The sequence below is a fragment of the Haemaphysalis longicornis genome, unplaced genomic scaffold, assembly GCF_048455015.1.
Source record: "Haemaphysalis longicornis isolate Haplotype H1 unplaced genomic scaffold, Haemaphysalis longicornis Haplotype H1 scaffold_13, whole genome shotgun sequence".
Taxonomy (NCBI): Eukaryota; Metazoa; Arthropoda; class Arachnida; order Ixodida; family Ixodidae; genus Haemaphysalis; species Haemaphysalis longicornis.
In genome coordinates this window covers 89,515,849-89,528,355 of record NW_027526233.1, presented here as the reverse complement: position 1 = coordinate 89,528,355, position 12,507 = coordinate 89,515,849, and the positions used below count along the sequence as shown (strand labels likewise).

General features: G+C 47.5%; 1 protein-coding gene across 3 annotated transcripts in view; it reads left to right on the top strand.

The window, feature by feature from the left end:
- Snx6 (sorting nexin 6) overlaps nt 1-12,507 on the top strand; it is a 56,459-nt gene that overhangs the window by 30,810 nt on the left and 13,142 nt on the right. For all 3 annotated transcript variants that reach the window (XM_077694907.1, XM_077694906.1, XM_077694908.1), the window contains exons 8-12: nt 227-266; nt 3,505-3,591; nt 7,613-7,708; nt 9,348-9,411; nt 10,886-10,971. In XM_077694907.1, coding sequence (XP_077551033.1) covers nt 227-266; nt 3,505-3,591; nt 7,613-7,708; nt 9,348-9,411; nt 10,886-10,971 — 373 coding nt within the window. The remainder of the gene's footprint in view (nt 1-226; nt 267-3,504; nt 3,592-7,612; nt 7,709-9,347; nt 9,412-10,885; nt 10,972-12,507) is intronic.

Below are 12,507 nucleotides of genomic sequence, written 5' to 3'. Positions count from 1 at the left end.
TTTCTTTTTTAGTAAGAACATATGATGGCCTGTGATAATTTGTTTGGCTTGAACTCTGGGTTTAGTCTTTAGGTAATGCATTTTGAACTAGTAAATCGTACTGACCACAAGCCATGCGACTTGTGCGACAGTGTTTGAAAACTAGTGATGTGGGATCAGTCAACACTGGCATACTGTCTGAATGCAGACTGTTTGTTTGTGTGTTTTTTTTTTTTTTATGTTCCAGGTTCTTCCCCAAGGTTGCGGAGAGCTTCGAGAAAGCACGGGTGAGGCTCTTTAAGGTTTAAACTCTGGGTCATCTCGTACACAAATGGGTTTGTAGCCACAGTTAAAGGGACACTGAAGTGAATTTGTCAAGCTCCCGTTTTTGCTTGCACTGTGTAGACTGGCTCAAATTAACACACTATTCATCGTTTATCCGGTTGACAAATCGGTAATTATTTTACAAAGCGCGAAAGAAGAAAAACTACTATGCGCGGTTTGCGGCGGCCGCACCAACTAAAGGCTGTGACGTCAGGAGGGGGGGGGACCGTGATTGGACGATGCCCAAGGTTAGCAATCAAAAGTTTCGGTTTCGGTTTCGGTTCTGTAAAACAACATGCTTGACATCTGATGGCGTTGTTGGATGGGCATTCTCGATTTCTCAATTATCGCCGTACCGCGCTTCTGCCATGTTGTCGGCTGTCAAATGTCTAAGATAAACCTCCCAGGGCGGCTTGGAATCGTAGAAATCACTAGACGAGGCCTACGCAGTGGATGAACGTCCTCCGCGTCACCGCAGACTCTCAAATGCCATGCGCTTTTCCCGCATATTCGGAGCTTGCCTCACTCATGTCTGTTCGTAAAAAGCTAGTTTGCACCAGGCCAAGGGTGTGCTGGTTCAGGCCTGGGCCCACTGCCCGCAAGCAGTCGGTGCTTGTGGCAACAGCACGCCAACGAGAACTCGCTAGCGCGTCATTGTCAGAATGCGCGCGTTCTGCGATCTCACTCGTGGAGCAGTGAACGTTACGGCCCAAAAATGGTGAACTCAGTTCAGAAAACATTGGCCGCATACGAAAAAATCAACTTACAAAAAAAAAATACATGTACCCTCGGGGATTCGAACTTGCGACTTTCAAAACTAATTCCAGCGCCTCAGACCGCTAGGCCACCAGCCGGCGCTGGCCGGTTTGGATATATAAGGTTTATAATGTATGACCAGTCTACACTTTTATTTATTTTAAGCATTTTAAGTACTTTATGTGACTATTTGTTGTATGTCACTCCTGCAGTAAGTGTCCCCCAAACTTCCACAATATCTCACGTCTAGCAATTGCATTTCTTTGACGGAAAAGCGTTCGCAGATGTGCGGTCGTGCTGCTGACCGCTGTGCTTGTTTACCCAGCGCAAAAAGTGCTTCCTGCTCCCTAGTTTTGCACTGTACGGTAAACGTTTCAGGTGATTTTATTTTCTTAGTACCTATGTTGACTTCGCTGACTCTTCTCCCGCCTTCAATTGGCCTTAGATTTTCCTACTAGCGTAAAGTCAGCGAAGCGTCGCATGTGCACTTCTGCAGCGCTTGTGTGGAGCGACCCGGACTCTGATTTTGACACAGTGTACAAACTAACAAAGTAAGGAAAGGCGCATTCTTTCATTCACAAAGGTGTTGTGGCTTAGTTTCAATTGAGCGAGCGAATAGCGACGACCCGTCGGCGGCCGGCGGACGAAACGCTGGGCCGGCTGACTCGATCGGTAGGTCGGCTGGTCGGCGAACCGTGCAGCAGCGCAGCCATTTTCCAGCTCATCTCCTGCTGACGTCACACGAAAACGCCACAGAAAATGGGCGAGCGTAAAGAGAAGAGGACAGCATTTTCGAATTGATTTTTCTACTAAATAAATTCGCGTAAACGCGGCCAGAGTGGTCGAAACAATGCCTACGGACTCCGAACTACAATTTGCGCTAGTAATCCCGCAATGTTTACAAATCACTTCAGTGTCCCTTTAATGCCTAGCTTTCGCATCAGGTCTATGAAACAACAATTCTGGATTGACTAGCGGGTGCTGCTGAGCTCAGTAACAGCTTTATACCTCAAGGGCAGGTGGAGTGTATTTTGCAGTATATTCCCCCGGAGTAACGGTTAGAATGGAAGGGCCGCTGCTGAGCACGAGGTCGCGGGTTCGACTCCCGGCTGCGGCGGCCGCTTTTCTGATGGAGGCGAAAAGCAAAAACTTTTGTGTGTACGAGATTTACGCGCACGTTAAAGATCCCCAGGTGGTCAAAATTAATCCGGAGCCCTCCACTACGGCGCACCTCATCACCCAAGATTCGCACAGGTCCTTGAAAACCCTTGAATATAGAAGTGTCAATTTCAAGGCCTGGAAAGTCCTGGAATTTTTAAATGGTCTTTGAATACCCTTTGAATACCCTCGATTTTTCTGGAGAGAATCAATGGCCCTGCCTTTTCACAAGAGTTTAAAGTGTTTGTCGTGAATTTTAGGTGTTAAAATGTACAGAAACATCGTAAGAATCAAGTTTCAGTGTATTGCATGAAATTACGAGTTGTGGATTCTCATTATTACGAGGCAACATTGGGAGCAGGCTTTTCTCAATCCAGTCCATGTCACAATACAATCCCGTGAAAGCCGGCTTCTGTTCTCTATCTTGCATGTTCCATCTAGTCTGTGGACGGCCTTTCATTGCATGTTTGCTGTGCCTCATACGCTCTATCTGCGTTTGCTTTTACGTGCAAATAATGGTGGACGTGCACATAGTTCATCCTGCCTTGCAGCAACACTTGTTGAGTTAATTTCAACTGATACTCTTGCTGACAAAGCTGGAGATGCAGGCAACATTAACTAAGTTTTGAAATGAAACAGCCTTGGCAAAACACCAAGAAAAAAGAAAAATCTCTGAATATAAACTATGAAATAAAAAATAAAGCTGGGGGAGCATTCATGATCCCATAGCGCCTGTCTAAATGTGCATTAATGTTCTTAGGTATTAGGCAATATCAAAATTTTGCATTGTGTTGAAGTTATAAACATTCCCAGATAAAACATAAGATGGGGACCTTGAGGATGTGTTTTCTGGTCCTTGAAAGTCCTTGAAAACCCTTGAATTTTTGCTTTTGAAGGCCGTGCGAACCCTGATGCATAAACAGTTGCAGCGTAAACAAATGTCGCGTGATGCGAACTGAGCAGTGACTTCGGCGGCGGCATGGAACGATAGGAGGAAAGAGTACTGATAGTCTGTATCCTTATCTAGTGACTCGGGTGCATAAGCGGGCAGGTTTGTCCTCGATGCTCTGAGTACTCGTAGTGAAGTAGGGGTACGTAGGCGTTAAAACTAGCATGCACTATCCATACCCTGTGTGGATGGGGAACTGAGCACGTTTTACAAGCTTGCCTTGGTGAAAGAAGGTGTGTCTTTGTGGTGTGTTACACATTTTTGTGCATTCAGCTGGTGGAGTGGTTCATGTGCACCCTTCCTCATCGCGGTGTTGCCCCCCTCTCTCTGTGGTGCAGAAAATTGAAGGCCGGGTGGCTACGGATGAAGACTTGAAGCTGTCCGACACCCTGCGCTACTACATGCGCGACACCTCCGCTGCCAAGGTACGCGGGCGTGGTGGGTCAGGCTGTGGTTGTCGTGCCTCGCGCGTTTTTTTTTTTTTTTTTTTGTAGTGTGTTTGGAAAAAATGAGGGAAGCTCACACTAATTTTCGGTCGTACATTATCTTTCAATAGTTCTGCGCTTCCACGTGCCATCTGTCTGTGGAACGATTTGCCCGATAATATCGTTTCCATATCAAACCATGCCTCCTTCCGCCACCGTGTAACCAGTCATTTCCTAGGTTTGCTTCCTTAAATTGTTCACCCTCTTTTTGTTGCTGGCGTATTTTTGTGAATGTATTTTGTTAAGTTGTACTGTGTATGCACTGCGCCTTATAATCTATAGTTTCGCCTTGGCAGTATATTGTGTCGTGGTGTTTTTGTGCCTTGTTCGCAATGCAAGGTTAGCCTCACGTTGTACATATTATTCTTACTTGCTCTCGTGTTGCTTTTACTGTTTTTTGCCTCCCCTTACGCTATGCCCCTACGGGGGCCTGTAAGGTTCTTTTAAATAAATAATGCGCAAGGCTAGAAGGTACCGAACCTGTACGCCACCTTCACAGCCATCACGGTGGTTTACGTCCACCGTTACAGCCGATTTGCTTCTTCTTCGCTGCTGCAACGACCCGTACACCATCATTGTTGCTCTAGTGTGAGCGTCTTTCATTCTTTTGGACATGACAATCCTTGGACATCACCTTGGAGGGGGCGTACGCTATGACGTGTCTTCCTCGTTCCGAGCGAACGTTGCCGCAATTACGGAAAATGTTGAAATTTTTTTTTGTCAATTTTGGCTAGTTTCTCTAAGAGGGTATGCTTGGCTGGACAAACGTGCGCAGGGGACGCTGGGCGGTTGTCGCGAAGCACCACGCACGAGCGCTCGGCATTTTCGGGGTATTTTTAACTGCAGACGCGAAAAATCGCGATTTGCCGCAGAGCTCCGCTGTTGAAAAACGGCCATTTCCTTTGATGTGTGGTGTGTGGAGGCTGACAGTGTGAAACATGTGCCGACGAACCAGTTTGGTTGACCTGCTGGGCATTTTACTTGTACGTTGGCACTTCTACTGTTTGTGTGGTCCTGAAGACAGTGTGTGCCTGGGTTAAGCCTGATTGATGCGTGTGCTTTTGCAACCCACCCTGTCAGACACCAGGGTTGAAAGTTGAACAAAAAAAGAATATAATTAAACACCCTTTGGTGTATCTTCAAAAATGCACGAGCGTTTCGTTCTTCTCTCTCTCTCTCTCTCTCTCTCTCTCTCTGTCTCGCGAAATGAAAGCTTAACGCTTGGCTTTCCTTGCACAGAGTGGCTGGAGGTGGCAAGCCACGCTTCAAAATCTGCACCCCCCCCCCCCCCCCCCCCCCCCCCCCCCCGCGATGTTGTGAGCATTGCGAAGGCAGCTATCGCCACTGTCATTCTGTGCTTTTCTATCACTCGCTCCATCGACGGATTAATGCAGCTCTTACGTGCCCCACCTGTTCCTCACAAAACAATAAAAAGAGAACGAAAGTTACTGACTGCACAATAGGGTAGTGCATCTGATTAGAGTTTACCACCCATTTGGTTTTTGTGGTTGGGGCACCAACACTGGGTTGTATGCTGATACCCAATCTTTCAACTGCAGAGCACTAGGGGCTCGCCTTGTCGTTGTACCTCGCTCGCTCGACCCAAGTAGAGCCCCACGGCGTGCCGGCGTAGCGGCGGCTCGGCGTAGCGGTGTCCCATAGATGCTTCGAAAACCAAGCGGTTTACATGGTCGTAACCGTTCGACACTTGTGAACTGCTGGCGCTTGTTCTACATCTCCCCGTTGTTTAGCGCATAGAAAACTGCAGATACATTTGAGCAAAGTATGGGTAATTAACCGGCAGCGCCAGCGTTCATTTAGTTAGGAACGCTCGTTGGGTTGGTTTTTATGATGGTAAGCGAAAAAAAGTGGCAGTGCAACGCCAGCTCGTGCAAGAGCAAAAGGAAGCACAAAAAGAACAGAACTCCTCCCGCTGGCGCAGTTTCAGGCAGGGGGCGCACGAACACTGCGAAGGCGGGAAATTTGAAATGCGTTGGGTGGCAGCAGTAAGTGGATAATGGTGCTACAGCACATTATGTCGAGCACTACTCTGCACTTCCGACGGCTTTCACATGGAGTGGAACGGCTTTAATCGTTTGCATTCACTCTGACCGGGGATCAGGTTAGGTGAAAAGATTGACGGGTGTCTGTTTTTGAAGCTTGATTTGTGCGTGAAGCCATTGTACAGCCATTCTGGCCTTTGCTGGGTGTTCTCTTTTTGCACTATACACGGTATTAGGACCACTTTGAAGAAGTTGGGAACTGCTTGGGGTTCTTTCTTTTCAAGCTACAAGTTCGTATTTGATGCTGCGACACAGTGTATGAACTGTGAGCGAATTCACGGGGGTATTCTCTAGTGCGCCTAAAAAAATTGCGCCACTTACAAATGCAGGACATTCACATTCAAATTTAAGACATTCAAATGTAAGTAGTAAGGTAACACCCAATTTTTAGGTACCAGTTTGAGAGCAAAACAGCGTCGTCAAATGGGTCCCGTACACCACCGGCTGTTTATCACCGGTAGAAATGCAGCGGTCTGAACTTATTTTCTTCGAAGTTTCGTTGTCATTTCGTTGTGGAGAAGCTATGTAGCGTTGCAATGTAAGAGGGTCTAACCGCTGAACCATTTTCATTGAGCGCTAGCTCGTCGGATATTAGAGCATGCAGGCCTCAATTCTAGGTCCTCAGATCTGTATTTGAGGGTCCAAAAGGTGATAAAAAACAAAACGCAAAAAGGTGCTGAAGTGACCCTAGGTGTTGGCAATGGTTGGTTGCTGAGTGTCAACTGGAAATGGGTTGCTTGCCTCCCCTTTCTTGCCAAGCAGCGCTGTGGGGGTCACACATGCAAAATTAGTTGTTAGAGGGACAGACAACCGAATTTTGTCGAGTATATATTCTCGATCCCCAATGAAAGGGCATCACTTAAAGCCCCTTGACGAGAAACGGTTTTGCTGATAACGCCCTAGAACTTTTTAAATCGAAATTTTTAGATCTACGAGCCGTATGTGTCCCTCCCAAAAATAATGCTGGCAACCATGACATGGAGTAGCTCGGCAACATGCTTTTGTCTGTATGCGAAATAAAAAACGATATTTGAAAAAGTTTGAATCGCAGGCTTTCCTGTTCCTTTAGTGTTCTTTTTAATGCAACGTGTATTTTGCACGAATGCGCCAGCTGTTGGGATAGACAATAGGCAGAATCTGGCTTCACGTTGTGGAGGCGGGAAGTTTGATTCTCCCCGGGCGTGACGTTTTTTTTTAAGCTGCCGTTGGCGTATTTGGAAACTGAAATCAAATATTTTGGCAGAACAAACGCCCCTGACTCAGGCAGAATCGTCAAAGCTCCTTCACTGGGTCTGTTTACTGAACGCTGCTGTTGATTCTGGGCATGGTGGCTCAGTTAGCCACTCTGAGAGAAACTCGGCGGCGGCGGGCGGCGTGTCTTAAAAATTTTCGAAATAATGTTTAAGAATGCATATACAATTTAAACTTTTACAAATACTTGTGTTAAAAGGTTTTCAGTAAGTGAATAAACGTTTCAGCAGTCACAGTAGCTGCTAGGTTTGCAGGTCACATGACAGGGACACATATTTTAGTGTCAAGTTTCGACACTACAAACCACCACCTTCTGATTTCGGAAAGCTTGCTGCAAAATTAGACTATATTTCTGCCAATTTGTTTAAACATTGCTTATGGCTACCGGGCTATATAAAACGCTGGCGTTCATATAAGCTAGAGAACATATACGCGACAATAATCTGTTGTCTGTCCCTTTAACGAGGTGTTGCACATTGCTGCTTACTCGTGAAAAGCATGTTTCCTTGGTGACAGACTCAAAAGCGGGCCGCACCTGAGGCTGTGGTCTTGGCTCGTGGCTTGGGTGGTGGGTCAGTTGGGGATGGAGCCCGGTTGCGGTCACGTAGACTTTTTCCCCGTGACTGGTCCGGTCCCTGCCTGTGCAGGACCTTCTGTACCGGCGCCTGCGGTGCCTGGCCAACTACGAGAACGCCAACCGTGCCTTGGAGCGCGCCCGCAACAAGAACAAGGAGGTCCAGGCCGTGAGTGCTGCTCTGCTGGCTTCATCCCTTCTCTCTCTCACCGATTTTAAATAGCCATCCTTCGATGCCGGGGCAAAGCACTGTGGGAATGCCGCGGTGTGTTCGTCGAGGCTGGCTTCATTCAGGAAGTCCTCGGGCAGTTCCAGTTATATTTATTCGATTATAAGGCGGTCACTATTATAAGGCGAGGGTGCAGTTTGGAGCGTAAGAAACTCCCATAAAATATACTGAGCTTCAGATATAAGGCGGGGTATGATACTTTGAGAATACGGATTTTAAAAAAAAAACCTCGTTTTATATTCGAATAAATACGGTATCTTCCGTACGGCCTAAAACAGTTTCATGCGTGTATTAGAAAAAACGGCACCCACCGTCCGGCTGCTGGGCTTCTTCCGTGGCGAGGGCGTGCTTGTTGCAGTGCTTCAAGATCTTGCAGCGTAGTTGTGCTGGCTGAGAACTGCTGCTGGGGGGGGATAAGAAAAAGGTTCGTGACTTCTTCCCTACTGGGTTTTTTGAACCAGGGGTGGAATTCCGAGTTATGCCTGTGCCGCACGGTAACTTTCAGTGAGCAGTTGAATGGTCATTTAGGAGCGCACCATTTGTATCTGCAGCGGCGTACTCGATGGACAGTTGGTTATAAAGGGAGTTATAAAATTAAAGGAAGCTCGAACCAACATATAGCATTTCACTTCTCCTCCGTCTCTGTTGCCAATCTCGTCGCCTCCGTTGGTGTCGGCAGAGATGGTAGAAGTGAGATCATCTAACACCGGGTTTGAGCCTCCTATAATTTTATAAAAAAAAAGGCTTCCACTCGAGTGCTTCTGCAGTACAACTTTCAACCAACCACCATCCGTGCATCATACATTAATTTAACATTAGCAAAGAACCACTCTGAAGTACTGAAGAGTGCGGTTAAGTGCATTTCACTCGTCTCTGGGTTCGCTCTTCGTAGAGCCACGCATGTGAATTCAAGTGATGTCGCATGGGTAATCATTGTGGGTGTCGTTCACAGCTTCGCTTTCCAACCACCTTCACAGGTTGGATTGGCACACATTTTTTTTTTTTTTTAGCGCAGTACAGCTTAGTGTTTGGATTTTTGCGGCTACAACAACATGCGTTACAAGTGGTCTATACAATATATCCCTTTCTTTTTCTTGTTTTGCACGTCTACAGTACAGCTGCTATGCTTGCTCACAAAAAAAAAAAAAAAAAATTTTGTGGTCAATTCAGTGGCGTATACGAGAGATGGGAATGCCAGCCAGCCAGTCGCTGCATGCAATGCCACGTTACACCCAGATACCTCGGGTGTGGTGTGGCCCGCCCCTCGTGTGCTCGTATTTCTAGACTTGAAAGCTGAGTAGCGCATTTCTGGGCTGAACTTCGTCAATTGTTTTTGCGGCAGTCTCCGCGCGACTCGAAGGACAGACGGAGTTGACGAAACATAGCTAACAGAGAAGTGTCGCATGGTCCTTTAAGCAGCTGCCCCCCGCCTTTATGTGCAGGGCATTTGGCAGAGTTGAAGGTAAAGTCAGCTGAGCCTCCTCTGGTTGATAAACGTGGTTGGGGAGGCCGCTAAAGGTTTTGTCAGCGGATATTTCTCTGAATTCTCCCTTACGTCCCCACCTCTTTGTGCCTGCAGGCCGAAGCCGCTCAGCAAGAGGCGTGCGAGAAGTTTGAGAGCATCTCCAAGCAGGCCAAGCAGGGTGAGCTTGCTCATTGCTTCGCAAGTGAACTGGAGGAGCTTGCGGCAACTCTGTCGGCCTGGGAGGTGTCCTACTTTGTGCCCCAATCTGTGGTTGAGGTCGTTTAGCAGGCAGGGTAGCCAGGTTCGGGCATGCTTATTATTTTTTTTTTTTAAGGGTTCAAGGGCTGGTACTAGCTAGAATGGTTACTGGTGCGAGTAAATCGTCTCGTCATTGAGGCTTTCTTGTGGGCTGCTTAACCTCCTCGAGAATTGTGACTGTTCGGTAAAGAGTGTTGCATTTCTCTGTTCACATGCTGGGCGTTTTAGAAGCTTTGCACTAAACTCATAAATTTTATTGAGCAGTGGTTCTCATCCATGTCTGCCTCGAGGACCTCCTTTCGGGCTTGCGAAAGTGATGGATGGGGGACCCCACAGTTCCGTCACAATTCCAAACAATTCGTACTTGCAGCATACGTTGCCCACACACTTATCCAATGCCCGCCTTTTCTGTTTGACGTCGTTTAGAAAAAGGATTGATGCGCAACTGCGCCGTGCTTATTTGGATAAGAAGCGTACAAATGGTTATCTGTTTTGGTCATCTGGTTATCTGTACGAATGGTTATCTGCGGTTGCAAAACAAATTATACCGCACAACAAGGCATATCTACTGAGCTTATTACTAGCACTGCTCGGCCGTCGGAAGGCCCCGCCCCTCTCGCTTGTGGTATGGTAGGCAGGAGAGGTGCCGTTATTTTATCCTCCACAGAGTTATCCTCTCACTAGGCATGGCGGCAGCTGACCTTGGCAGGCCAGCCACGTGCGCTTGCATTTTATCGCCAGCGCGCGCTCGTGTCTAAGATAGGCTGACGCGGGTTCAAGACTAAACAAGAAAACATTATTTTTGCTTTTGACTTTGAGGAAATGTAAGAGGAAAACGGCAAGGACAGCTGCTCACAACGCATACTTGACGGGGCCGCACCAGCAGCAGGACACATTCGCGCGATTTCAACTGGATACGGATTGGCTGTAGCTCCAACTTGGCGAACCGGCCTGCTGGGCCTGCACCTCATGTAAATACGGCCAGCCACATCGTTTTCACCAGCAAACAATGGTGTCCACCTAAGAGTTTGTTTTTCTTTTGGGGAGTGGTGTGGGCGCGCGGCGCACGTTTACGGAGAAACTGAACGTCCTAAATGTATAAAAAGCTGCAGATAACTGACGTTATGCTTATTTTATTCTGAAACATATGTCCAAACCCTGCCATTTTTCGTTGAAGCGGAAGCAAGCCAAACAAATGGTTCGTTGTGGCGAGGACTTTGTTGCATGGACTTCTATGGCTAGCTGACGGGGAACTGACAATATTTCGTTGCAGCGGAAATTTCGTTGAAGCGGACTTCGTTGTAGCGGGGTTCGACTGTATTTTGGATGGCTTTCCTAGTGTCCGTGCTAGACTTAATTTCCCCCTTCTCCTCCTCCTGTGTGCTGTGGCGCAGAGCTGACGGACTTCAAGACGCGACGGGTGAACAACTTCCGCAAGAACCTCCTAGACCTGGTGGAGTTGGAGCTCAAGCATGCCAAGGTATGTGCGCACGTAGTGGTCTCACTCGCTCTGCCCCCCTTTTCTCCCCTGGACTTTGGGCTGTACACATTTATCTCGCGGCGAGTGTTGGATACGGTACAATTTGCATGACTGCAAAACACAGGTGCCATCACTACAGCGTGGCTGCCAAATGTAAATGGCTGCTTTTAACACTTTCATGCTAATGAAATATAGTATACACTAATGAAATATAGTATACTATCAACGGTTTCAAGTTCAAATTTTGATGTTTTCCCATTTGAATTTGCCACTTTCCCAGCGCGCTCTGCAAGCTGGCGCCATCTACTGAGTAGTGGGCACTTACATCCTCGTATGTTTGTTTTTTCTGAGCTCCGGGATTTTTTAAAGCATTGCCGGTTTCGGACGGGATGACGGAATGGCGTCGACATCGCGCGCTACAGTGCCATGGAAACACCGAATTCTTAGCGATGTGGCTGCAAATGCAGTGCAGAAAACCAGCGTTTTGTGTGATGCCTGTGCGGCATATCTATGCTTTGCAAGTTCGAGGAACTGATTTGCACGGTGGCACGGGACCAACTATACTCGGGTACAATTCAAGGGGGGACGGGAGGTCTTAGAATGGCCGAAAATCGCGAAAGGGGTACGTCTTGGGAAAAATGCATTTTTGGAGTCTTAGTTCCCTCAGAAACCTACTCTAAAAGTTTCACCGCTGAATTGCATCGGAAAGTGTCCCAAAATCAACTTTGTAAACTTGACGGCGACTGCAAATTGTCAAAAATTGGGCTAGAAATGCTTCAACTTCATGCGCGAAGGAGTTGCCTGGCGGCAGCCATATTGGAGGCATTTTGAAGGTTGTGTCTTTGTGCGTATTTTGCGATATCTCAAAACAATGTAGCAGGGTGAGGGCCCTTGTTCTCGCTGTTTTTCAAAAGGTCGCTTACGAGCCATTGATTGGCAAGAGCGCGAGGCGAGTGCCTCATATCGCGTCTCTCATTGGCCGGCGCGGCGAATGCGCTTTCTGTGTTTGTCTTCTTGTTTTTCTTTCCTCGTGTTTGCCGTCACATCGTTTTTCTCATCACGTCTTTTCTTTCTGCTGCTGCGATTTTGTGCAACGTGTTCTTGTGCTACAATGCCGGGAGATGTTCGCATCAGAACTACCGCATTTATTCGAATTTAGGCCGGCCCCGATTCTAAGCCGACCCCCGAAAATCCGAAGCCACGAAAAAAAAAAAAAAAAAAAAACTTGCCTCGAATGTAGGCCGAACAAAAAGGTGAGGTCAGCGTTCACAAAAAAAAAAAGTTTATTGAACATGAAGATGCGGTGCTGGAACTCAATCAGTTTCTCTTGAAAATCACCGGGCAACTTCTGGACGATTGAGGTTCGATGACGGAGGCTAAAGCCGAAGTGCTTCATGAATTTCTGTAGCCAGCCCCGACTGGCTTTGAAGTGTGCCCGCGATAAGCCTCGTTCCCTTGAAAGCTCCCTTGATTTTGCCTGGAGCACTTCCGTCGTTACTGGAAGGGCAGCTGCTCGCTGCGTCCGAACGAAGTCAG